The sequence below is a fragment of the Schistocerca serialis genome, chromosome 2 (assembly GCF_023864345.2).
Source record: "Schistocerca serialis cubense isolate TAMUIC-IGC-003099 chromosome 2, iqSchSeri2.2, whole genome shotgun sequence".
NCBI lineage: Eukaryota > Metazoa > Arthropoda > Insecta > Orthoptera > Acrididae > Schistocerca > Schistocerca serialis.
The window spans coordinates 230,712,108-230,739,299 of NC_064639.1; the positions used below are offsets into that span (position 1 = coordinate 230,712,108).

General features: G+C 44.0%; 1 protein-coding gene across 1 annotated transcript in view; it reads right to left on the reverse strand.

Annotated features, from left to right (window-relative positions):
- The window catches only part of LOC126455860 (dehydrogenase/reductase SDR family member 11-like), a 40,552-nt gene extending 18,756 nt beyond the window's left edge, over positions 1-21,796 (reverse strand). The window contains exons 1-4 of the mRNA XM_050091621.1: positions 21,665-21,796; positions 18,952-19,114; positions 14,722-14,851; positions 8,699-8,828 (exon numbers count right to left, since the gene is read on the reverse strand). Of these exons, the coding sequence (XP_049947578.1) occupies positions 8,699-8,828; positions 14,722-14,851; positions 18,952-19,114; positions 21,665-21,796 (555 nt within the window). The remainder of the gene's footprint in view (positions 1-8,698; positions 8,829-14,721; positions 14,852-18,951; positions 19,115-21,664) is intronic.
- Between the last annotated feature and the right edge of the window lie 5,396 nt (positions 21,797-27,192).

Sequence of the window (27,192 nt, forward strand, 5' to 3'; positions counted from 1 at the left end):
GCGGTCGCGCGGTTTCAAACTGAAGTGCCTAGAACCGCTCGGCCACAACGGGCGGTCGCCTGTTACGGTCGCAGGTTCGAATTCTGCTTCGGGCATGGATCTGTGTGATGTGCTTAGGGTAGTTAGGTTTAAGTAGTTCTGAGTCTAGGGGACTGATGACCTCAGTGTTAAGTGCCATAGTGCTTAAAGCCATTTCAACCATTTTGAACAGCTCTTTCTGGTAAGCACCGTTCTTAGCTCCTGTTTCCTCCGTATTATTTGGGACGGTTTGAAATATCGCCTCACATAGACTTTCAATTAACGAACACACCTATAATTTCTGATGGTATGTATTGGTGTTGTCAAATATGAGAGCGGTAGACACTGGTCTAGACGGTTTCACGTTACCACATGTGAGTCCGACATTATTGTTTAAATTATTCTTTCATTTAGGTCTGCCTAGAGCCGCTGTTGGACCTTCCTCACCATTACTTTTACGACGCTTTTATTTTAGGGATTCATGGCGCCTCCCAAAGAAAATTATCAGTAACAACTGGCTTTATTAAGTTTGACTCCCCTTAATGGTTGCGTCAGCAGTGTTTCTGATTCCACCTTGGAACACGCATTAAGCCACTTAATTAACAAGGGGCATTAGACCTTGTAAGTAATTTTATGACAGCGGCACATGCCTTTTCTTATTAATTTGCGTGCCATGTTTTTAATTTTTAGTATTATGAATTCGAACTTAATAAGTCAGTAGTAGGCTTCTTATTAAGTTTTGTATAAATTTTTTTAGGCATAAGCACACCTGCGGAGGTACTTCCATGGTACGAAAGCAGTCCTACTGGTCTCTGAGCGAGTGCAATAAAACAGGTTGGACTCTCAATCAATTTTACCGGCATTTCAAAAGCTCAATATACACTCCTGGAAATTGAAATAAGAACACCGTGAATTCATTGTCCCAGGAAGGGGAAACTTTATTGACACATTCCTGGGCTCAGATACATCACATGATCACACTGACAGAACCACAGGCACATAGACACAGGCAACAGAGCATGCACAATGTCGGCACTAGTACAGTGTATATCCACCTTTCGCAGCATTGCAGGCTGCTATTCTCCCATGGAGACGATCGTAGAGATGCTGGATGTAGTCCTGTGGAACGGCTTGCCATGCCATTTCCAACTGGCGCCTCAGTTGGACCAGCGTTCGTGTTGGACGTGCAGACCGCGTGAGACAACGCTTCATCCAGTCCCAAACATGCTCAATGGGGGACAGATCCGGAGATCTTGCTGGCCAGGGTAGTTGACTTACACCTTCTAGAGCACGTTGGGTGGCACGGGATACATGCGGACGTGCATTGTCCTGTTGGAACAGCAAGTTCCCTTGCCGGTCTAGGAATGGTAGAACGATGGGTTCGATGACGGTTTGGATGTACCATGCACTATTCAGTGTCCCCTCGACGATCACCAGTGGTGTACGGCCAGTGTAGGAGATCGCTCCCCACAACATGATGCCGGGTGTTGGCCCTGTGTGCCTCGGTCGTATGCAGTCCTGATTGTGGCGCTCACCTGCACAACGCCAAACACGCATACGACCATCATTGGCACCAAGGCAGAAGCGACTCTCATCGCTGAAGACGACACGTCTCCATTCGTCCCTCCATTCCCGCATGCCCACTATACGCCCTCGCTCAAAGTCCGTCAACTGCACATACGGTTCACGTCCACGCTGTCGCGGCATGCTACCAGTGTTAAAGGCTGCGATGGAGCTCCGTATGCCACGGCAAACTGGCTGACACTGACGGCGGCGGTGCACAAATGCTGCGCAGCTAGCGCCATTCGACGGCCAACACCGCGGTTCCTGGTGTGTCCGCTGTGCCGTGCGTGTGATCATTGCTTGTACAGCCCTCTCGCAGTGTCCGGAGCAAGTATGGTGGGTCTGACACACCGGTGTCAATGTGTTCTTTTTTCCATTTCCAGGAGTGTATTATTAACAGCTCAATATATTTTAATTTGTTTGAGTGTTCCTTGCAGTACGTATTTGTGTTGGAAGATGAGCACGAGTTTAATCCATATAATTTTCCTGTCAAAGGTTAATGCTAAATACTTTACTGTGTTGGTGAGAGTAACTGAAAGATGATGAAGTGGAAATCTGTTCGATCGATTCGACGAGTAATGTGGCCAAAGTTGGTGACAGTTTTTGTGTGGATTTGCTTGAAGTTACCACATATGACACCACTCGACGTGGAGATACAAATGTCAGAGGGAGAAAAATGGTTGGATGGTGTCATGGGTAATTGGTAGGTGGTATCGTCGGCGTATTGCAAGAGTTTTTATGCCTTCAGCTGTCACTGCTGTCTTAGCTGTATTCGTGAAGCGCTGAGTAAGAACTGCAAGTTGTTGCAACTGGTGGGATGTCTAAGTTACTACGTTCATAAACACATAGATTGATGGAATTATCCACGGCTGGGTCAAATGTGACGGTGAAGGTATTATTTTGGAAATAGGATGCGAAGTGGTTGACTTTGGTGAGGTTATGAAGGATGGGCTTATTGTTGTGTACAATGTTTTCTCTGAAGGCATATCGAATGCTTTTCAGTATTTTGTAGAGTTTATAAACATTTAATTTAATTTGGCGCATGATATCTGCCAATCACGACGCTCTTCAGATAGTAAGTAACTGCGAACATATCGCTGGAGTTGTTGGTGGGATGTGAGAGCATCTCTGCCATAAGTAAGAAGGACTTACTTGTAGAGATGGTGAAATGCTTGGAGAAGGTCAAGAACATCTGAGAGGCTGGGATGGTCATAGCAATTAGATAAGATAGGGATATGAATGATAATTGCACTTGTGATGATGTGTTGTATGTAATCAGCCTCACGATGGATGTTGACAGTATTTTGAAGATTGAATTGGTTCAAATGGCTCTGAGCACTATGGGGCTTAACTTCTGAGGTCATCAGTCCCCTAGAACTTAGACCTACTTAAACCTAACTAACCTAATGACATCACATACATCCATGCCCGAGGCAGGATTCGAACCTGCGAACGTAGCGGTCGCGCGGTTCCAGACTGTAGCGCCAAGAACCGCTCGGCCACAACGACCGGCCTGAAGACTGGAATCTTGGCCTTTTGTTCTGGTGTGGGTGCGGACGCATTAGACATCCCAGACAGTGAGGGAATAGTTCTGGATTTGTCGTGGTGGATAAATAAGTTGATATACATCTGATTTGGTATAGGATATGAGATTTGTAGAAGGACTGGTACAAGATCATCCCTAGCTGGACCAAGGACTTCAACAGTGGTACACCTCAAGAGGATTGGCGAAGCAATAAAGCATTAAGAGTGGTATCTGTGTAAGGTCAGGTGTGGACAGGAATGTAGATTTCATGGCCATTGAGGATATCGATAAACTGATTCCACCTTTGCTTTTCGGCAGGTCGGTGCACTCGACGCCTTGAATCATTTCAAAAGATGCAAAATAATAGCTCGTCGAACCACTCTACATGCCTCCCCCTCCCAGTTACCTATTATCCAATTTCTGCTTTGTTTGCTCTATTGAATACGTATTGAAGACGCATAGCTTCAGCTGCTGCAATGAATAATGAATGGACTTTCGCGAAATACTCGGCGCCACGCGTCTATAGCATAGAGTTTCCCTCAAAAAGGTTGCCCAGATGCTGGTGGAGGTGGACCTGCATTTACTGATCGCAGCAGTACCTGTCGGGCTTGAAACTAAACACGTTGTATTGTCTTGATAGATGAAGAAACTGAGCACCTTCTTTCATATTGTTGTCACGGATACATCGAACATGATGGCTCCAATCTGCCATTCTGCCATTTCTTCAGGTCGACCCATCTTCGTTCGCTGATTCCATGCAATCGGCTGGCACATCACTTCATTGCCGACCTTCCGTTGCCATTGGAGGTTCACATGAACTCTTGGTGCCAATTCTATGCCATCTACGGCGATCCAAAGTGACCTGAGTGTTCTTTCAAAGAGGGTGAGTAGTACACATCAAAAGCTAGTAACGACTCAGATACGGCAGTTGGCAGCACTAGCAAGGTATACAGGGTAATTCACTGCCGCTACCGAAGGGTTTTGTGCAACCGGCAATGCTTTCAAAAACCAATCACGAGATTTTCATATTCTTTCGCTGGTAGCGTGCAAACAGTCAGTACAACAGAAAAAATGAATAAGCCCCTTTTGTAAGGAGTTTAGTCTAGTTAAATTTTGTACTGGGATACGTTTCCGCTGTAGACCGAGGTTTTCGAGCTATTCAGAAACACTTATTTGAAGTTTACATTTGTTCGTTTTTCTTGAATAATTCAAGAACTACATCTCTAGCGAAAACATATCCCAGTGCAGAATTTAACTACAATAAATTTCCTACAGAAAGGTCCTGCTCAATTTTTCTGTAGGACCAATAGTTTGCATGTAGCGAAGTAGAGATTGTGAAAATCATGCACATGGTATTTGAAGGCATTGCCAGTTGCATAAAAAAGAATCGGAAGGGACTGCTGAATCACCCTGTAGAAAGCCCGTCGGGGTACGCAGAAAACAGTGCAGTCGTTGTCGTAATGTGGAGACGGAGAAATTCATTTGGCACCCAAAAGGACATGATCATTGGCTTCTAGGTCGGGGCGGAAGGACTGCCAAAGCAGCTAAGTTTGTAAACTGTTGGCGTGCCGCTATGGTTAAAATACTCATATACTGTGGTGGCAAAATGACGCTATCCAAAATCGGCGCCGATGCAACTACGGTGCGACGTGCGCCGTAGACAACAGGGGTGAACAACGGCTGCGGAGAAGTGTTCGTGCGAAAACAACTGTTGAGCAACTGACCGCCTAGGTAAAACCAAGGGATTATCACCAGCATCTCCTCAACGATCGATCAGCGACCTTTGCAGCAGACGCCTAGTTCATGCATCGATGTGTAAGAGGATCGTTGAACCCTCGTAGACCCCAAACACACACACACACACACACACACACACACACACACACACACACACACACACACATGCTGATAGCTGTTTATCGGCGACGAAGGCTGGAATTTGAACGCCAGTATTGCAACCGGACGTCCACTGATTGGCTACAGATGGCCTTTTCAGACGAATGACGTTTTATGTTCCGCCAGACAAGTGGCTGTTGTCGTGTACGGTGTGAAACGTCACAGAGCAAATGTCCTGAAACAATCATCAGAAGGATCCAGGCCGGAGGAAGAGCGTTACGGTCTGGGGGAATGTTTTCGTAGCATTCCCTGATTGATCTCGTAATTATGGAAGGCACATTGGATCAACACTATTCTGCATCTATCCTCGGGGACCATGTCCATAACTACAAGCAATTTTTTTTCCTTGCCTTGATGGCACCCACCAGCAGGACAATGCAACGTTTCACACGACGCACATGCGTGGTTCGAAGAGCACCAGGATGAGTTTACCGTACTCCCCCGGGCACCAAACTCCCCAGTTTTTAATCCAGACGGGAATATGTGGGACCACCTTTATCGGACTGTATGCACCACGGATCCTCAACCAAGAGGCCTGGTGCAGCTGGCCACCACGCTGGAGTCGGCATGGCTCATCATCATTGACCGTATCTTCCAGAACCTCACTGACTCTGACTGCATGCACCACCACAGATCCTCAACCAAGAGGCCTGGTGCACCTCACTGACTCTTCCTGCACGTCTGCTTTTGACTCGTGGTCCTATTAATGTGCACAGTGTACATTTTCCTGCGAGAGCGCCTTCCAGTAGCCGGTGCCATGTTGCCCACCAGCGGCCAAGGAGAAAACTCTCAAGTGTCGTAATAAGAACCCAGCAATCATCTACCAGGGCTACTCTAGGGTTCGTATTGTGTCTGAGGCACATTTATCTGCGGTGCTAAACTGGAAATCTCTGATTCCATTTATTATACTGTCAAAAATCTGAAGTTACACATGTTCGGTGATTTAATGTTCTGCTAATTGTTATACTGTAATAGCTCTGTGTGACATCAGCCTTGTTGCGCCACTGTTCGACTGTGCCGTTGCGGAAAGATTTGCAAAGAATGCAGTAAACATTTGCCTGCAAAAGCCCAGAACATCTTTAACAGGTCACAGCAAGGCAGGAGTTTTGGCTAGAAGGCACGCTGTTACTTTCGCCAGTCGGTGGGTGCTCTTTCCAGATATCTACTAGTGGGCGCCTTGTGGCTTTACATCACACTTGGTATTTGTAAGTAAGTCGTCGTTTTGATCAAGAAATCTTTTATACAGATATAGTTAGTCTATATGTGATCATTTAAGTGTATTTAAATGAAGGAATAATAATGTTGAATTACGAGCAGTGAACCAAGTGTCATATTCCATTAGCGGCTCACTGAACACATTTTGTCCGCCATCAACTTCTAGTACGCAAGCTGTGTGATCCATGTATTGGTGGGACTCTACGTGAAAGTTTTGTTAATAGTGCTGAGAGAGAGACCTGTTATTTGTGTGTATCAAGTGATACGTCGCTGTTCACAGACAGTTGCGAATACTCATGACAGTTTGGTGGAAATGGACTCTAACCAGCTAAATAATTCTTCTTATCTGTGTTGTAATAAACTGAACTAATGTTTTATGTGTTACAGTCTCCACCCAGTGTCCTCCCGGAGCAAACAAAAGAACTTATCGTTGTATCAACGAGTATAATTTCATCCGGCACAGCAGTTATTGTTCCTCCAGATCAATGACTTGCATGTCTTCTGCTGATTATTGGGTGCCAAAAATTGTGATTTTTCTTCTTCTTCTCAATTTGCTATTGTGTCCCTGTTTCCTACACTGTGTTTTGCGGATTCGGCGTTCAGGAAGAATGAAAGTTTTGTCGACGGATTGCTCTGATGAAATATCGGAAAATCAGCTGCTAATGTATTCGTTTCGGAAAGACGTTTCGACAAGTTTCTAGCTTCTCCTGTCGAAGCGTCTGAGTCCTAAAATACTTTGTGCAGGTGGTGACCCACAGTTTGTAAGCATTTCAAAAAAATCGTCTTCCAAAACCGCCAACAGCTGCTGATGAATCTTTACTGACTACTGGTTTCGATCATATGATCATGTTTACAACAACCGCTACGCTAAAGGCGTACTTTAGCATTAAGTACGATAAAAACCACCCTGACTCATTGCCGTCAATGATAAAATACATTATACGGTCAACAGTAAAATGCATTGATGTATATAATTAATCCCGGGTTCGATTCCCGGCGGGGTCAGGGATTTTCTTTGCCTCGTGATGACTGGGTGTTGTGTGATGTCCTTAGGTTAGTTAGGTTTAAGTAGTTCTAAGTTCTAGGGGACTGATGACCATAGATGTTAAGTCCCATAGTGCTCAGAGCCATTTGAACCATATATAATCAGTTTTAGTACACTCTCATGCTCAAGTATACTTTGCATCATCAGTTTGACACTACTTTGGCAAGGGTGATACAGGTTATTGTAAATAGTTTTATTATACCTGAAAATGATCGAAACCGCTAGTTAAGAAAGATGTGTTCATCGGCAACACTAAGCGACTCTGAAAGATGACCTTTTAAAAAATGTGTAGGTACTGTTAATTGCGTCTTCTGGGTCGTGTAAACGAACAAACAACAGCTTACTACAGGACCCAGACACCTTGCCAGAAGAGTACTTGTAAGAATCTATTCGAAATGTCGCCCGGAGAGAATATATTACTTGACTCTTTTTCCGAGAGGAATTCGTCAATGTTGAGAAAGATTTTTTTTAAAACGAGGAAAATAATGGGAAGTGCGTAAGCAACTGGATCCGATTAGAATATTCATCACATACAAAACACAAAAGGAATATCTTGATGAGAAAAAGAACAGTATAAAACATATTCACATCACAAGACGCTTAGCAACAAGCCCACTGCAAACACGACACATGCTTTACAAACATCAACAGCGACAGAACTTTTGTCAGCGAGAGGCGTAATTAAAGAAATTCATTATGAATAACGTACATGTGTTTCGCTGTGTGCCCTTGCATTTACGCTTCTCGTAGCACGTAGCGAAAATCAAGTCTTGCGGCTAGTTCCCACAGACACGCCTACCTAAGAACTACAGCAGCTGGCTTTAGCTAACAAATCGGCAATACAGGACGAATATGAAATTGATTTCGGCTCTTCCTCCGCATTCACACTCGTGTCATGATTGGCCCATTATTTGCTGGTAACACGATTAAGTTAGAGCTCTGTGTACCTTTACTAGAGAAAATATCAGATGGCGCTATCTAGGCTTCATTCATCTCCGAAATGTGAGTGAGCTTTATGGACAAATGTGCCAAGTGCTTCAAGCTGCGACAGGTGAAAGCAATTGGAACCTGTCGCACCAGGAAGGCATTTTCAGAACAAAGTACTTGTGGCTCAATATATGGCATGTAATGGCAGAGATCACTAGCGAGCACATTGCTTTTAACTGGAAAGATCATTCCAGTGAATACGCACATTAATTTTCCGGTCTCTAGTCATTATAAATAGCCCATAAATCCTTCATGGCCGATGGATCATTGACGCTAGAAGGAATCTCATGGAAATGTTGACCCCTGACATGCCGTGACACCTCCATCAGCCGAAAAACATCTATGGGTTACTGACCAAAAATTGCTACAGCCATCCAACAGTTTTAATGAGCATTGACTCTAATAGACTCTATACTCCAGATAGCGGTGAGATTTTTCTGAGAACTTACCCCACACCGTATTTTGCTCTTCCTGGCGACGAGGTCCTTCCTCAGTCCCTCTAGCAGGGCCGTGACAGCATGCTTGGCTGCGCCGTACATCGCTATATCGGAGCTGCCAGGCGGTATGTGGCCCAACACACTGTAACCAAAGAGACGTGCTTCAAACATTCACTCACTACCTCAAAATTACTCTATGGAGGCGAATGCACAGTTCCCTAAGTTTACTTTTCCATAATATACTTCTCCATTATATAATAAAAAGTGTCCGGACACCTATTTGAGGAGATTTATATAGCTTGTGTCCTCTCTTCTTGAAAGCTCAGAACACTTTCAATGAGGTCTCTGAATGTCTATGGAGGAATGGCATCCCATTCGTGCCTCTACCCTGACCTTTGGAAGACTTCCCGCATCCTCTTATTCCTCAAACCCTACAAACCCCCTTCTGCCACCTCTTCCTATCATCCCATCTGCCTCACCTCCATCTTCAGTAAGGTCTTCGAATCCATCCTCTCTGGCCGTATCCATCAGCACCTTAACCTCGTTCACCTTCTCTCCCTCCAGCTCAACTCCCGTCGCTCCGCCATTTTTGTTTCTCTCGACCTCCAAAATGCCTATGACCATGAATGGCATCCCAGTCTCCTCTTTAAACTCCAAAACTACACTCTGCCTATCAATTTTGTCCATCTGGTCGCTTCCTTCCTCGCACCATCCTTCCTATGTCACCCTCCACAACACCAACTCCCTTATCTTGTATCCCACTGCTGGTGTCCCCCAGGGCTCTGTCCTCTCCCCTCTCCTTTATCTCTTGTATACAGCTGATATGCCCAAGCCACCCTCACCTGTCCACCTTCTCCAGTATGCTGAAGACACCGCCTTCCTGGCTCTCTATCCTACCCTTCAATGGTCCCAGCGCACCCTCCATGTAACCAGTGGGTCCTCCGTCTCAACCCCTCCAAAACCCAGGCAATCATCATAGACCGCACCACCCGCTCCTTCCGTCTCCATGATTTCTACTTCTCCCTTTATGATCATCCCATCCAGCTCACCCCCACCCTGAGATACCTTGACCTCACCCTTGACCATCACCTCACCTGGACCCCTCACCTCCAGACCCTCCAGCAGAAAGCCCATTCCCACCTCCTGAAACTCCAGTCTGGCAGGACATGGGGATTGCATCCTTCCACCATCCCTCACACCAACAAATCCCTCATCCGTCCTATCCTCTGTTATGCCAGCGTTGCCTAGATCTCTGCACCCACCCGCTTTTTGTCCGTAGGTTTGATCCCTCCCACCCCCTGGTTTCCTCCTTCCTCTCCATCCCCCATCCAGTGCCGTGCCTCTATCCTCTATCCTCTCTCCACCTCCACACTCTCCATCCCCTTCATCAGGGCAATTTCCAGCGCCTCCCCCTCCCAGATGATGAACTTTGCCTTGACATATACCCTTCCTTCCAAATATAACCTGGCCTTGTTGCCCCCCTCCACAGGGCCCCCTTTTTACTCTCCTCTCCTTCTCCCTTTCCTCCTTCCCCCCCTCCCCCCCAGAGATCCTGCACCCCATCCTTGCCTCTTTCCCTTCCATGTCCCTCCCTACCTGGCTCTCTTTGGTGTGCCCCCCGCCCATCTGCCCCCCTCTCTACCCTTCCCTCCCTTCTTCCCTTCTCCCTCATCTCCTTGCGCATGGCAGATCCTCCATTTTGATCATCGTCAGTGTACCACATCAGTGTTGTGTTTAGTGCTGTTTCTACTGTGCGTCAAGAGGTGTGATGTAATTGTGTACTGGCCTTGTACTTAGTATTACTGTCAGTGTTTGTTATGTGCTACGCCATCCGTGAATACTTTTATGCTCCAGTCATACTGGTCCTTGTGTTCTTTTAATTGTCCCAGTGTGTGGTTTTTCGTGTGCGCTACTATTTTACAGTTTTTATCTCCATTTTACAGTCGCCCATTTTTTGTCTTTTGTCTTCCTTGATTTTCCCCTTTTTTTTGTATCTATGTTCACCATGTTTTCTCCTTTGTTATTTTTAAATTTCTATTGTTTGTTCTATGTCTTTCGGCTGAAGAGCAGCGCATATGCTGCTGCCAGCCTGCCTCGATGGGGAATTGAAATACAATAAAGGAAAACAAATCCCATTCGTCCTCAAGAGTCAAAACCAGAGAGGGTAGCCACGTTGGACGCTGGGGTGTGCAGTGTAGTCGATGTTCTAAGTCATCTCTAAGGCGTTCTATTAGGTTCTGATGCGGACTCTGGGCAGGTCAGTCCTTTCCATAAATGTTATTGTTGACAAACCATTATCTCACAAACGTACTTTATGACAGGGTGCATTGTCATACTGACACAAAGAATCATCAGGACCGAACAGTTCCTCCACTGTACGCTATACACAGTATAAAATGCTATAAAATATCTTAATATCCTTCCACATTAAATTTAGCGTTTTTCTAAGTGCGGCAAGGGGATCCACCCTAACCGCTACAAAAGCACCAATGCCGTAACACCACCTCCTCTGTACTTCACTGTTAGCACTACATACACTGAAGAGCCAAAGAAATTTGTACACCTGCCTAATATCGTGTAGGGCCCCCGCGAGCACGCAGAAATGCCGCAACACGATGTGACACAGACTCAATTAATGTCTGTAGTGCTGGAGGGAACTGACACCATGAATCCTGCAAGGCTGTCCATAAATACGTAAGAGTACGAGGGGGTGCAGATCTCTTCTGAACAGCACGCTGCAGGGCATCCCAGATATGTCGGAGATTTGATGTTCACGGTACACTCGTGAAATGGTCGTACGGGAAAATCCTAAGTTTATCGCTACTTCGGAGATGCTCAGTCCCATCGCTCCTGCGCCGACTATGTCACCACGTTCAAACTCACTTAAATATTGATAACCTGCCATTGCAGCAGCAGTAACCGATCTAACAACGGGGTTGCCGACCGCAGAGTGTATTCTCCCTGTTTACGTATCTCTGTATTTCAATACGCTTGCCTATACCAAAGTCTTTGGCACTTCAGTGTGTGATGACAAGTAACGTTTTCCAGCTATTCGCCAAACAACACTGTTGAAGAGCAATTCGGGGATGGCGATTGCATCTTTCAACGCGATCGAGCACCTGTTCATGATGCACGGCCTGTGACGGAGTGGTTACGCAACAATAACATCCCTGAAATGGACTGGCCCGCACAGAGTCCTGACCTGAATCCTGTAGAACACCTTTGGGATGCTTTGGAAAGCCGACTTCGTGCCAGGCCTCACCGACCGACATCGATACCTCTCGTCAGTGCAGTACTCCGTGGAAAATGGGCTGCCATTCCCCAAGAAAACTTCCAGCACCTGATTGAAAGTATGCCTGCGAGAGTAGAAGCTGTCATCAAGGTTAAAGATGGGCCAACGCCGTATTGAATTGCAGCATTACCGATGGAGGGCGCCACGAACTTGTAAGTCATTTTTAGCCAGGTGTCCGGATACTTTTGATCACATAGTGTAGCTTGCTCCACTCATCGTCTACAGATCCACAAGCCCTCACATCGTGATACACTGTGGAGAAGTTTCGAATTTAATCCTGGACATTGACGGAAAGGTGTGGTCAGAGACTTTATACCACAATCTCTTCTCCCCTTGCCGACTAAATACTGACAGTAAAGATTTCATCCACCACTAGGATTCGAACCGGCTTATCTTATAGTCGAGTGTTACCGCACAGGCATGCGTTAGCGTCCTCGGCTACAGAAGTAGGATTCTGGTTAAATAAATCAGTACTAGGATCATTCGATACGATACCTGCTTTAAAATACTGATAAGAGTAAAAGTGTGAGTTGAAAAATGCCGAGTAAAAGAGTAACAGTATCGGAGTGAAATTACTTGATACCAATAATTATCTGTAGTTTATTCTGCAATAATTTAATTATACAGTATTAGGTCTGTCCGCCTATTTATGCATAATAGTTACATTTTTTCCGGCACCTGTTCCGGCAATGGCGAAATATCGTGTCAGCAGAGTTTTCTTTGGCCGGATTCTATTCCTATAATTGCCATTTGCCTTTCGGAAGGAAGTACTGTGTACCACCTAGAGCTGCTGAGCGGATTCGCTAACCAGCGATCTAGTTCGGCGAATTCCACTCGTTCGGATTATCTCAGGCACTACGTAGGAAGCTACAACCAATCGGAGCTCACTCGTAGCAAACGGAGCTGACATATCGGTCAAATCTGACGGGAGCAGAATCGAATAGTACTTGTAGAGATACCGACTAGAGAAAACTGTCTCTCACATTTCGCGAAAAAGAGCGAATAATGTTCCAGTATGTGTACTGTGGCGCACTCTAGGTGCCACATAGCACATCACTTTCTCTGAGTCGTAACCGAAGACGTGACATCTGAAGGAGCGTTGAGCGCTTTTAATATAATCAAGAAAGACAGATCCCTTCCGAGTCACATATTCCTTTTATTTGTGCTGTGTTTGCGAATTTGTGGTAAGGTCTTATGGGACCAAACTGCTGAGGTCATCGGTCCATAAGCCTACACACTACTTAATCTCACTTAAACTAACTTTCGCTATGGACGACAAACACACCCATGCCCGAGGGAGGACTCGAACCACCGACGGGAGGAGCCACACGGACGTGACAAGACGCCTCAAACCGCGCGGCTACCCCGCGCAGTCGTGCTGTCTGCTCCAGAAGATACAGCCTACATGGAAGGTCCCCAGCTGCCTATGACTTAGGGGCAAGTGTTAAGATGGAAACTTTTCTGGAAGATTAAAACTGTGTGCCGGACCGAGACTCGAACTCGGGACCTTTGCCTTTCGCGGGCAAGTGCTCTACCAACTGATTACCAAAATGAATTTTTCACTGTGCACTGGGTTGTGTGTTGATATGGAACTTCGTAACAGATTAAAACGGTATGCTGGAGCGAGCCTCGAACTCGGGACCTTTGCCTTTCTCGTGCTTGTGCTCTACGAACCGATCTACCCGAACACGACTCACGACCCGTATTCACAGCTTTACTTTCTCCAGTACTTCATCTCGTACCTTTCAAATTTCACATAAGTTCTCCTGTGAAACTTGTGGCACCAAAAGTCCTGGAAGAAAGCATGTTGCGGAGAAATGGCTTAGCCACAGCCTGAGGGATATTTCCAGAATCAGTTTTTCACTCTGCAGCGGAGCGTGCGCTGATATGAAACTTCCTCGCAGATTAAAACTGTTTGCCGGGAAGGGACTCGAAGTTGGAACGTTGCCTTTCGAGGGCAAGTGCGCTACCAGCATTGCTCTGGTACATATACTATAGTACAAAATATTTTGCTCAATAGGAAATGTCAAATTGTGTGAAATATATGAAGTCATATTGTTAAATTACACTGTGATGTTGCTATGTAAGTGAAAACTAAATAAAAGTAGTAGGAGGAGGAGATTAGTGTTTAACGTCCCGTCGACAACGAGGTCATTAGAAAAGAAATAGAAAGTAAACGCCACTAACATCATCACTGATGTTGTATCTCACTCTGACTTCCACATCAGCTGGCCTTCTCTTTTTAATCTACGGTTGGTTGTATTTAAAGCACAGTTACTCAAAGAGTTCCAGTGTCGGCTGTAATTATCGCATGGCAGCGAAACATATTAGATAGTCGAATGCGTTAATACGGAACCGATTTAATCGGGAAAAAAATTAGTTCCAATTTTGGCCACCAGGTCAAAATCTGGCGCTGTGAATTCAAGAAAGACGCATAAAAATGTTTCCCTAGGTAATGAAAGGAACGGAAGTGGGTAGAAAAGGTCAAACATGTGATAAAGGCGTATCGCTAATATATTATTAACCACTGCTTACACAGTTTTTTCAATGAGAGTACCGGAGATGTCGACGAGGTGCTGTACAGCGCCAGAATATGTGCTAAGTTTCGTTGCCACAAGATAATTACAGCCCACACTGCACAACTGCGAGTAGCTATACTATTATTATAACCACCCAGTATTAGTGTTTAGCACGGGATTTTTTTTTGTGCTCCAGTTATAATGCAACTGAAGAAGATGCTGACCTGTTGATGTGGATGATGAACCCGTCATCGACGCCCCTCTTCAGCATGCTCTGGAATGCCTCCCTAGTGCAGATGGACAGCCCCAGAACATCCACGTCCAGTATTCGTTTCCAGTCAGCTGTCTTCGCACCTATGTACACAGATATCTATTTTTAGTCTTTCGTGGCATGCAGGCTTATCGCTAATTAGCATATATTACCTATGACAAACAAATCTGCGACGTGCAACTAAGTGGTAGGCGTTAGCGTGTAATGAAAACTAGCGGCACTTTATGTGATATAGCCTACTGCACAAACGTTGTCACACAGCGCAGCAGCGGACGCCATTTTGCTGATGACATTCTTTTCTTTTCCCTAGCAATTATTCACTCTAGTACGGGGTCCGCTTTCTCAGAAGTAGGCAGACTTTATTCCGTTATTTAACTTTCTGACCGGATGCCTTTCCTAAGGCCACAGTCGTCAAGGTAACCTAAAGTTGTCGTCACACGGGGCGAGTTAGCTATCGCTGACGTGGTGCTGTACCAGTTTTGTGATGTCACTTCCTGCTATTTCACGTTGACGAGCCACTTTGCCACGTGAAACACGTGCGATGTCTGTGCAACGTGCCACGTAAAATAGAGACAACAGGAAGCAAGAACACTCACTATGCCACAAGCAGAAAGCGAACGCCATATTGTATTTGTCGTGTTCGATCGCAGTCCATATTCGTTGGATTTTATGTTATGCATTACACCTTACGAATATATTATGCTGTTTCTAAGTACTAGCACGTTGAATGTCTCGAGAACGAATCCTCACTGGTACAATTTGTTTTTTTTTTTTTTAAAAAAAAAGACCTTTTATAATGCCATAATCGTCAAGCGGCAACGGCACGTTGAGCATTCATGAAAAACGTGTCGTTCTTGTTACGATTTATTACAGTCAAACGTTAGTTACATTTCAGCGATTATAGCCTCTAGATGACCGTAACATACAAAACAAGGTAGCACACTGCGAAATTTCAGTGTTGCTGTGTCAGTTGATGGGTCGCGCTATAGAAAATAAGGTAAAATGGTAGAGGGTTCGTGTCCCTCTATATACTTTTTTTTTACCTTCATGTTTTCTATAAGATTTCGGGACTTGGTCATAAAATAAATATGAAAGCGCTCTCTGCCAGGAGTGAATTTGTTCGCTTTGGTGAACTTTATAAACTAATGCCATTACTGACTGGACATCTACATCCACATCTACACGGATACTCTGCAAATCACATTTAAGTGCCTGGCAGAGGGTTCATCGAACCACCTTCATAATTCTCTATTATTCCAATCTCGTATAGCACGCGGAAAGAACGAACACCTATATCTTTCCGTACGAGCTCTGATTTCCCTTATTTTATCATGGTGATCATTTCTCCCTATGTAGGGCGGTGTCAACAAAATATTTTCGCATTCGGAGGAGAAAGATGCTGACTGAAATTGCGTGAGAAGATTCCGTCGCAACGAAAAACGCCTTTCTGTTAATGATGTACAGCCCAAATCCTGTATCATTTCTGTGACACTCTCTCCCATATTTCGCGATAATACAAAACGTGCTGCTCTTCTTTGAACTTTTTCGATGTACTCCGTCAGTCCTATCTGGTAATGATCCCAAACCGCGCAGCAATATTCTAAAAGAGGACGGACAAGCGTAGTGTAGGCAGTCTGCTTAGTAGATCTGTTACATTTTCCAAGTGTCCTGCCAATAAAACGCAGTCTTTGGTTTGCCTCCCCCACAACATTTTCTGTGTGTTCCTTCCAATTTAAGTTTTTCGTAATTGTAATACCTAGGTATTTAGTTGAATTTACGACTTTCAGTTTAGACTGATTTACCGTGTAACCGAAGTTTAACGAATTCCTTTTAGCACTCATGTGGATGACCTCACACTTTTCGTTATTTAGGGTCAACTGCCAATTTTCGCACCATTCAGATATGTTTTCTAAATCGGTTTGCAACCTGTTTTGATCTTCTGATGACTTTATTAGTCTATAATCGACAGTGTCATCAGCAAACAGCCTAAGACGGCCGCTCAGATTGCCCCCCAAATCGTTTATATAAATAAGGAACAGCAAAGGGCCTATAACACTGCCTTGAGGAAACATGTATTTTTCCTTTTTGTTTTCTTACATATTGATGGAAATTGAAATATATTTGTACATGCCACAGACGGAACAACGTGGCTAGCTTATGGACAAGGCAGGAAATGTGCCTTTTAATGGAAATAACGCAGGAATTTTACGCGCGTCCGTTTTCGTGAATATACAGGGTGTTTCAAAAATGACCGGTATATTTGAAACGGCAATAAAAACTAAACGAGCAGCGATAGAAATACACCGTTTGTTGCAATATGCTTGGGACAACAGTACATTTTCAGGCAGACAAACTTTCGAAATTACAGTACTTACAATTTTCAACAACAGATGGCGCTGCGGTCTGGGAAACTCTATAGTATGATATTTTCCACATATCCACCATGCGTAGCAATAATATGGCGTAGTCTCTGAATGAAATTACCCGAAACCTTTGGCAACGTGTCTGGCGGAATGGCTTCACATGCAGATGAGATGTACTGCTTCAGCTGTTCAATTGTTTCTGGATTCTGGCGGTACACCTGGTCTTTCAAGTGTCCCCACAGAAAGAAGTCACAGGGGTTCATGTCTGGCGAATAGGGAGGCCAATCCACGCCGCCTCCTGTATGTTTCGGATAGCCCAAAGCAATCACACGATCATCGAAATATTCATTCAGGAAATTAAAGACGTCGGCCGTGCGATGTGGCCGGGCACCACCTTGCATAAACCACGAGGTGTTCGCAGTGTCGTCTAAGGCAGTTTGTACCGCCACAAATTCACGAAGAATGTCCAGATTGCGTGATGCAGTAATCGTTTCGGATCTGAAAAATGGGCCAATGATTCCTTTGGAAGAAATGGCGGCCCAGACCAGTACATCTTGAGGATGCAGGGACGATGGGACTGCAACATGGGGCTTTTCGGTTCCCCATATGCGCCAGTTCTGTTTATTGACGAAGCCGTCCAGGTAAAAATAAGCTTCGTCAGTAAACCAAATGCTGCCCACATGCATATCGCCGTCATCAATCCTGTGCACTATATCGTTAGCGAATGTCTCTCGTGCAGCAATGGTAGCGGCGCTGAGGGGTTGCCGCGTTTGAATTTTGTATGGATAGAGGTGTAAACTCTGGCGTATGAGACGATACGTGGACGTTGGCGTCATTTGGACCGCAGCTGCAACACGGCGAACGGAAACCCGAGGCCGCTGTTGGATCACCTGCTGCACTAGCTGCGCGTTGCCCTCTGTGGTTGCCATACGCAGTCGCCCTACCTTTCCAGCACGTTCATCCGTCACGTTCCCAGTCCGTTGAAATTTTTCAAACAGATCCTTTATTGTATCGCTTTTCGGTCCTTTGGTTACATTAAACCTCCGTTGAAAACTTCGTCTTGTTGCAACAACACTGTGTTCTAGGCGGTGGAATTCCAACACCAGAAAAATCCTCTGTTCTAAGGAATAAACCATGTTGTCTACAGCACACTTGCACGTTGTGAACAGCACACGCTTACAGCAGAAAGACGATGTACAGAATGGCGCACCCACAGACTGCGTTGTCTTCTATATCTTTCACATCACTTGCAGCGCCATCTGTTGTTGAAAAGTGTGACTACTGTAATTTCGAAAGTTTGTCTGCCTGAAAATGTACTGTTGTCCCAAACATATTGCAACAAACGGTGTATTTCTATCGCTGCTCGTTTAGTTTTTATTGCCGTTTCAAATATACCGGTCATTTTTGAAACACCCTGTACTTGCCACGTTGATATACCGTCTGCGTGCACATCAACATTAGCTGCCTCGTCACGCGTGCCGACAGCTAAAGGGAGGGAAGTCGTGTGCGCCATCTGTCCGTGAATCGTGAAATCCTTTATTCTATGATACGGAATTTCGGGATCACAGCAGTATTTTTCTAAACAAGCGTGAGAAGCCGCCTAAAAACCACAGACTGGCAGATATACCAGCCCACAGTAATTAATTCGACGCTTGTCCAAAGTCTTTATCTGTAACAGGCAACAGTTCATACTGATAACTGCAAGATATACGCTATTTCTGTCTACGACAAACGATCTTCTTAAGTAAGAATGATATCTACGAAGCGTCGTTACCTTACCATGTGTTTCATCGGGCAGTGGAGAGATAATTTCAACTCACTTGTTAGAGGCAATTCCCCGATGACACCAGCGTTGTTGACGAGAATATCTACGCCTCCCAAGTTGTCCTCGATCCACTTGAAGGCGGACAAGATGCTCTCCTCGCTGCTGACGTCGCCCTGAAGGGCGTACAGCTTGCCGGGGGCATCTTTGAGCTCAAGAGCCTGTGCAGACGAAGGGATGAGATCATAGTATTACGACGTCGTGACTACAGTACGTTTCCATTGCAGATTGATCTAAGTCCATTGAAGATTGATCTAAATTAGTGACTGATGTTGTGACAGGAAAAAATATTAAACTAAGAGCGTTTATTGAACAAGCAGTCGTTATTACAGTGTGGCGTTCTTAAAATGCAAACGATGGCCAGCGTTTACTGAACCATCAAACGTAAAAGTAACTTCCGAAGCCCCCAAGTGGAGTGTTTTAGGGCCGTTAACGTTGACTACGAACAGGGTGTTATCGGTATAAGTGCAAATATTATGAACATAGGTATCTTAATATTTACGCACTTCAGTGTGTTAGTTCTTTTTTCTCTGGATCTAATATTCCTCCCACAAACACCTCACATCATTTACTAACTGGTGTTTTCTGCACTGTTGTAATTGCGCCATTAAATGGACTACTCCTGTCAGTATAGATTAACCGTTTTTCGTCCATGCATCTACAACGCCTTACCTGCTGCCCAGGGGAAAATAAGCATTATTTGCTTGCTCTTGCCACATGTACTTTGAGGTACTGACCAAGCTAAAAACATAGTACTCCTAGGAACTATAATTATTAGTCTGCTATGGAGTAATTACTTATGCAATGTTTTTCAGTACAATGACCTCAGTCACCAATAGAAATAGCTGCACTTATACCCCTAACACCTTGTGACTAACTGACCTGGTGGGTAACAATGGAAGCTCCACGAGGCAGTTCGCAGTTGATGCTGTCGTGTATGGGGAAGGGCAACGCTAGGAAATTGCACCAGAGTGCAGGAGGACTTGTACTATCGTCACAAATATGTTAAGTCCGATGTCTGAGGGTGGAGAAGTGCGAAATCAATAAATTAAATAAAAACGAATTTTTAAAACACCATGTCGTTAAATTGAACTAAAAAGTGTGAAAAATTTATCATTGCCCCGTGCATATTCCTAATAGCTATAGCTAATAGTGAGGAGGTAAATGATTCATGCATTAATTATGTGCTGCCTGCGCCCCTCCTTTTTCGTTTTAAATCCTTCACGTACTGTCCTCGTTAAAAATTCTCAATCCCGAATTTTCTGGTCTATCTGTATGGGGTTAGGAGTCTGTATGGGGCTAGGAAAAAGTATTTAATACTTTTTTATACAATTTAAAAAAGTGGTATATTAAAAATTTATTTTAATTTAAAGTGTGCTGGTACAACAGGCAAACATACAGCATTCTGCCTATGATGTAAATGGTATGGAGTGTACATTGCGAGCACTGAAGGGTGAAATCGTACTTTACGGCACTAACTAGCTAGTAGGGTGTAGAAAAATGTCCGCTACCAGTCACAATAGAAAAAAAAATGGTTCAAATGGCTCTAAGCACTATGGGACTTGACATCTGAGGTCATCAGTCCCATAGACTTAGAACTACTTAAACCTAACTAACCGAAGGACATCACACACAGTCATGCCAGAGGCAGGATTCGAACCTGCGACCGTACCAGCAGCACTGTTACGGACTGAAGCGCCTAGAACCGCTCGGCCAAAGCTGCCGGCCACACAATAAAAGATAATTTATTCGTCACACAACCGGTTTCGGGCTTGTGCCCATCCTCAGGTGTTTATACAATCATGTACATGTCTATATTGCTGGAGATCACTGAATAAATACGAAGAAAATTATTTGCTGGTGACTAAACAGATGCAAGTGGAACAATTGTAAGTGGCAAGGCAGCATTTGTCGAAAATACACCTGTACTTAAATAAAGAAGAAGCATCATTGTTATGATTATGCTGTGGTGACAGTTTTGCCACTCAGTTGCACATTTGTTATCATTTTCACGTGCATGTTCCGGTTTTGTAAACCTGTCACCACAGCATAATTATAATAATGATGCTTTATCTTTATGTAAGTACAGATATATATTTTCGCCAAGTGTTGCTTTGCCACTTACAACTGTTCCACTTGTATCTGATTAGTCACCGGCAAATAATTTTCTTTGTATTTATACAGTGATCTCTAGCAATATTAACATGTACATGAAAGTATAAACACCTGAGGATGGACACAAGCCCGAAACCGGTTATTTGACGAATAAATAATCTTTTATTGTGAGTGGTTGCGGAAATTTTCCTACACCCTATAAAGGAACAGTCGCGGAGATCAGTAGCATCCAATTCGGATAAAATTCACTAACTAGCTTAGCGCTATGCAGGAAACTGATTGCTGTCAGCATATGCCACCCGCTATAGCCATGAAGTCGTTATTCTGCTGTCGCTTGCAGGACAGAAGCTACAATGCGGCCCGCATCTCGTGGTCGTGCGGTAGCGTTCTCGCTTCCCACGCCCGGGTTCCCGGGTTCGATTCCCGGCGGGGTCAGGGATTTTCTCTGCCTCGTGATGGCTGGGTGTTGTGTGTTGTCCTTAGGTTAGTTAGGTTTAAGTAGTTCTAAGTTCTAGGGGACTTATAACCACAGCAGTTGAGTCCCATAGTGCTCAGAGCCATTTGAACCATTTTTGAGCTACAATGCGGCTGTTTACCTTGACTTTGTCGACCCTGCGGGCGAGTCCGACGACCTTGAGTCCCTTCCTGACCAGCGCCTGTGCGATGGCAGCGCCAATACCTGAGCTGGCGCCCGTCACCAGGGCAACGCGACCTGTATACCTCTCCATCGTGTGACGCTCAGAGTATCTGCTGTCAAACACACGCTGCAGACGCAATAGCAGTGACGTCTTTTATATCCGACAGCCGCTGTGTTATCGCCCTTATCTACGTGGTCGTCGCGATACCACCTGTCAACATCCGCCCCCTCCCCATTAATCTTACTCCTGTTCGATAAAGATTCCCCTTCTTTCCTCGCATCATTTGTCAAGACATCGGCGATGTAGAGGCTGTAAACGATAACTGTTCACAACGTACCGCAGTCGTGTAGCTGAAGTCGAAACGATCTATTTGATACAGGACTAGAGTCGTAGAACTACCATATGCTACCGTAAGTACGTGCAGACTACGGCAGTTTTCCTAGTACATTTGGTCAGTTAAGATAGTTACCGCGTTACCTGTACATTAGGTGTTTTGCATACCTATTGGGAGTTACCTCTTTTCGATCGCTTTGTTTACGTATGTGATCAGCGTCTTACCAGATTCCTCTAGAAACCGGAAGTGGTGAACCGTCTAGAAAGTCATTGTGGATATATTAAGGGCTGCTTAACCTATGGAACATTTTTGATCCAGGTAGTCATCCTTCTATCTGCTACTTAAAAATAAGCAGTATTATAGCAAAATTGAATTGTCACTCTCTAATTCAGGTTTTATTCGAAAAACAGAGGGATGTAGTAGTAAAAATAAAAAAAAGATACGTATTTAACATAAACCGCTAGGAAACTCAATTTCCTCAAAAAAGATAAAAAAAGCAAACAAAAAACACATAAAAGATCCCTTGAATATTTCGTCGAGCTTCTATAAAACATGTTTCTGTTATTGCCAAACAACATTCGCACTTATCAGTTATAACAAGAAACTCTTGCGTTTGATAACGATGAACAACGTTCTATTGGGTACAGAATGATAACAATAATTATATAGAATTCTATTGTGCTTGTGCGTGTAGACTGTACTTGCTTCAAGAATAATTGTTTTGGTTACATAAAAGCACAGAAGTTACGCAAGCAGTTATTTCTTTTTTACTTATAAAATGCAATTTAGTATTTTGAAAGGATATAAAATACACAGTGAACTAATAATTGAAAATCCCTTGCAGCGCGCCTGAGCTCAATCATAGGTGGCTTCTGTAGACCAATTTCAATTTATCTTCCGGCTTGACAGGTCGTATGCGTCCGGTATAGAGTTACGCTGTACCAAACCCACGGTTCGGTAGTTTTGGTACAGTATACAGGGTGGTCCAATAATAGTGACCGGGCCAAATATCTCACGAAATAAGCATCAAACGAAAAAACTACAAAGAACGAAACTCGTCTACTTTGAAGCGGGAAACAGATGGCGCTATGGTTGGCCCGCTAGATGGCGTTGCCATTGGTCAAACGGATATGAATTGCGTTTTTTTTTTTTTTTTTTTTTTTTTTTTTTTTTTTGAAATAGGAACCCCCATTCTTTATTACATATTCGTGTAGGATGTAAAGAAATATGAATGTTTTAGTTGGACCACTTTTTTCGATGGCGCTGTAATAGTCACAAACATGTGGCTCACAATTTTAGAAGAACAGATGGTAACAGGTAGGTTTTTTTTTTAAATTAAAATACAGAACATAGGGCCGGACGGCGTGGCCGAGCGGTTCTGGAACCGCGCGACCGCTATGGTCGCAGGTTTGGATCCTGCCTCGGGCATGGATTGTGTGTGCTGTCCTTAGGTTAGTTAAGTTTAAGTAGTTCTAAGTTCTAGGGGACTGATGACCTCAGAAGTTAAGTCCCATAGTGGTCAGAGCCTTTTGAACCATTTTTTTAAACAGAACGTAGGTACGTTTGAACATTTTATTTCGGTTGTTCCAATGCGATACATGTATCTAAACGAACTTATCATTTCTGAGAACGCATGCTGATACAGCGTAATTACCTGTAAATACCACATTAATGCAATAAATGCTCAAAACGGTGTCCGTCAACCCCAATGCATTTGGCAATACATGTAACGACATTCCTCTCAACAGCGAGAAGTTCGCCTTCCATAATGTTCGCACATGCATTGACAATGCGCTGACGCATGTTCTCAGGCGTTGTCGGTGGATCCCGACAACTAATATCCTTCAACTTTCCCCACAGAAAGAAATGCGGGGACGTCAGATCCGGTGAACGTGCGGGCCATGGTTTGGTGCTTCGACGACCAATCCACCTGTCATGAAATATGCTATTCAATACCGCTTCAACCGCACGCGAGCTATGTGCAGGACATCCATCATGTTGGAAGTACATCGCCATTCTGTCATGCAGTGAAACATTTTGTAGTAACATCGGTAGAACATTGCGTAGGAAATCAGCATACATTGCTCCATTTAGATTGCCATCGATAAAATGGGTGCCAATTATCCTGCCTCCCATAATGCCGCACCATACATACATTAACCCGCCAAGGTCGCTCATGTTCCACTTGCCGCAGCCGTTGTGGATTTTCCGTTGCCCAGTAGTGCATATTATGCCGGTTTACGTTACCGCTGTTGGTGAATGACGCTTCGTCGCTAAACAGAACGCATGCAAAAAATCTGTCATCGTCCCGTAATTTCTCTTGTGCCCAGTGGCAGAACTGTACACGACGATCAAAGTCGTCGCCATGCAATTTCTGGTGCATAGAAATATGTTTAAAAAAATGTGTGTGAAATCTTATGGGACTTAACTGATAGAAGTATGGTACGGGTGCAATCGATGTTGATGTGGCATTCTCAACACCGACGTTTTTGAGATTCCCGATTCTCGCGCAGTTTGTCTGCTGCTGATATGCGGATTAGCCGCGACAGCAGCTAAAACACCTACTTGGGCATCATCATTTGTTACAGTTCGTGGTTGACGTTTCTCATGTTGCTGAACACTTCCTGTTTCCTTAAATAACGTAACTATCCGGTGAACGGTCCGGACAGTTGGATGATGTCGTCCAGGATACCGAGCAGCATACATAGCACACTCCCGTTCAGCGTTTTGATCACAATAGCCATACCTCAATACGATATCGACCTTTTCCGCAATTGGTAAACGGTCCATTTTAAGACGGGTAATGTATCAAGAAGCAAATACCGTCCGCACTGGCGGAATGTTACGTGATACCACGTACTTACACGTTTGTGACTATTACATCGCCATCTGTCACAAAGCGAAAAAGTGGTCCAACTAAAACATTCATATTTCTTTGCATACTACACGAATATGTAATAAAGAATGGGGGTTACTACTAAAAAAAAAACGCAGTTCATATCCGTTTGACCAATGGCAGCGCCATCTAGCGGGCCAACTACAGCGCCATCTGGTTTCCCGCTTCAAGCTAGACCAGTTTCGTTCTTTGTAGTTTTTTCGTTTGATGCTTATTTCGTGAGATATTTGGCCCGGTCACTATTATTGGACCACCCTGTATACTGTACCAAAACTACCGAACCGTGGGTTTGGTACAGCGTAACTCTATACCGGACGCAAACGACCTATCAAGCCGGAAGATAAATTGAAATTGGTCTACAGAAGCCACCTATGATTGAGCTCAGGCGCGCTGCAAGGGATTTTTCTTTTGTGTTTTTGTTTTGTTTTCGCTATAACGATTTGTGTGGGGTTTAGAGTTTATGAATGTCACTTGTTCGCATGCGAACACGTTTGTGAGATAATAATTGGATCTTAATAAAGACAAGTTAAACTGTATTCTGAATTCGGAATCTAATCCTACGGTGGAAAGGATTGAATCCCCACTGAAAGATATGCAAGTGGCGTAAATAATAAAGATCTACAGTGATGCAAAGTAGTTAAAAGTCAGTCTTGCAGAGATAAGTCAGTTATTCAAGGTCAAAGAACCAGACTCTGCGTCATATTGAGATTTTATTACGATTTAAAAATCAGTAATTAGAGAAAAAAGACCTAATTAGATTTCATTAAAGAAGAGGCAAGGGTTTTAACTTTTTTATTCATTTAACGGTTATTTCAAGGATCAAAGAGAAAGAAGCAAGAAAAAGGGACAACAAGAAATAACGTCTACAGATCGTAAGAGAATTAGTAATATCGCAAAGATAACTATCGGTATATCGCTGGTTTGCAATGAAATTATAACTTTGGTTTGTTACGTTCGGAATTATCGTAATAAGAAACGGTTTACTGAATTTAACTGAACAAAGGCGTACGAAATTGAGATTACCATAAGCAAGAGAAACGTTGGTCACGGTAAATATTTATAACGTGTTTTTAGGTGATTCTGTTTTGTAGTTGTGTGTGAATGACCTTCAGGTAGTAAACTATACCGACCATTAGTGTGAATAACGTAAGTAACCAGCGATAGCTATAGTTATTTCGTGTTGTAAGGTTGTTGGATGTCAATAAGAAGTCTTAATCATTGAAACAATCACTTTCAACGCGCAAGTTATGAATTATAATAGATGCAATTTTATTGAGAATTGTTGAACAGTCGCTGTCAATAGGAATCCAAGTTTGACGGCTCACTGAACGAGCGTATTTAGATTTCAGATAATGTGCAGAGTGCACATGGTTTAATCAACTCATAGTTATGGTAACGATAAGTACTGATTGTAAAATGTGTTGAGCCTTCACCACTTCAGCCCATTGCAGCAATATTGACGAGTGTAGTAGTGACAGAGTGTTTGTACGATGTAGTAGGAGCATGTAACCTGTGTACGTCTGTTTTAGTCGGATGCATAGTTTGTGCGCAGTTCCGATTACTATCACTCAATTAAACATCTTGGATGGACCAAAATATACGATTTGTATAAGTATTGGAACGAAGTGTATCTAGTCTTGAAGGCAGGGCTATTGTCAGTACACAGATTAGAGTTACGTCTCGATACGCCACTCTGCATAGATCAAAGTGGCATACCACAGTTCAGCAGCCATAGTGCATTCAAGACAGCTTGCCTGATGGCGAGATGGACTGGTAACTCTTTATATCGCGGCCGTTCGAAACCAAGACGATTAGGACGTGTAGCTCTCTTTTGTGTTCTACAGGCAACTCCTTCAGTAACACAGATGGAATCAGCTTTTACGTGCTCACTCAAGTGATCCTGGTTCGTCATTTGTAGTGATACAGAAGTTACGCAAGATTAGAGAGAACCTTGTTGCCTACATGGTGTATTCTATTGTATATAATTAATCTAACGAATATATTATAATATCATTTTTGTTTAAAGTGTTTTTACTTGTTACATATCTGTCGCGGAGATCTGGTGAGAGCTGACGACAATGCTTCGCGCGGCACGACGCTCAATACGGTACATAGGTGGTCGATGGCCGTCCAGCGCAGCAACAAGGCTGGAGCTGTGCCATATCTCCTGCAGTGATTATGGTAATGAAATAGACTGGTGTAAAACTTAAGGACAAGAATAACTTATATGTCATTGCCAAGTAACATAGATTGAGG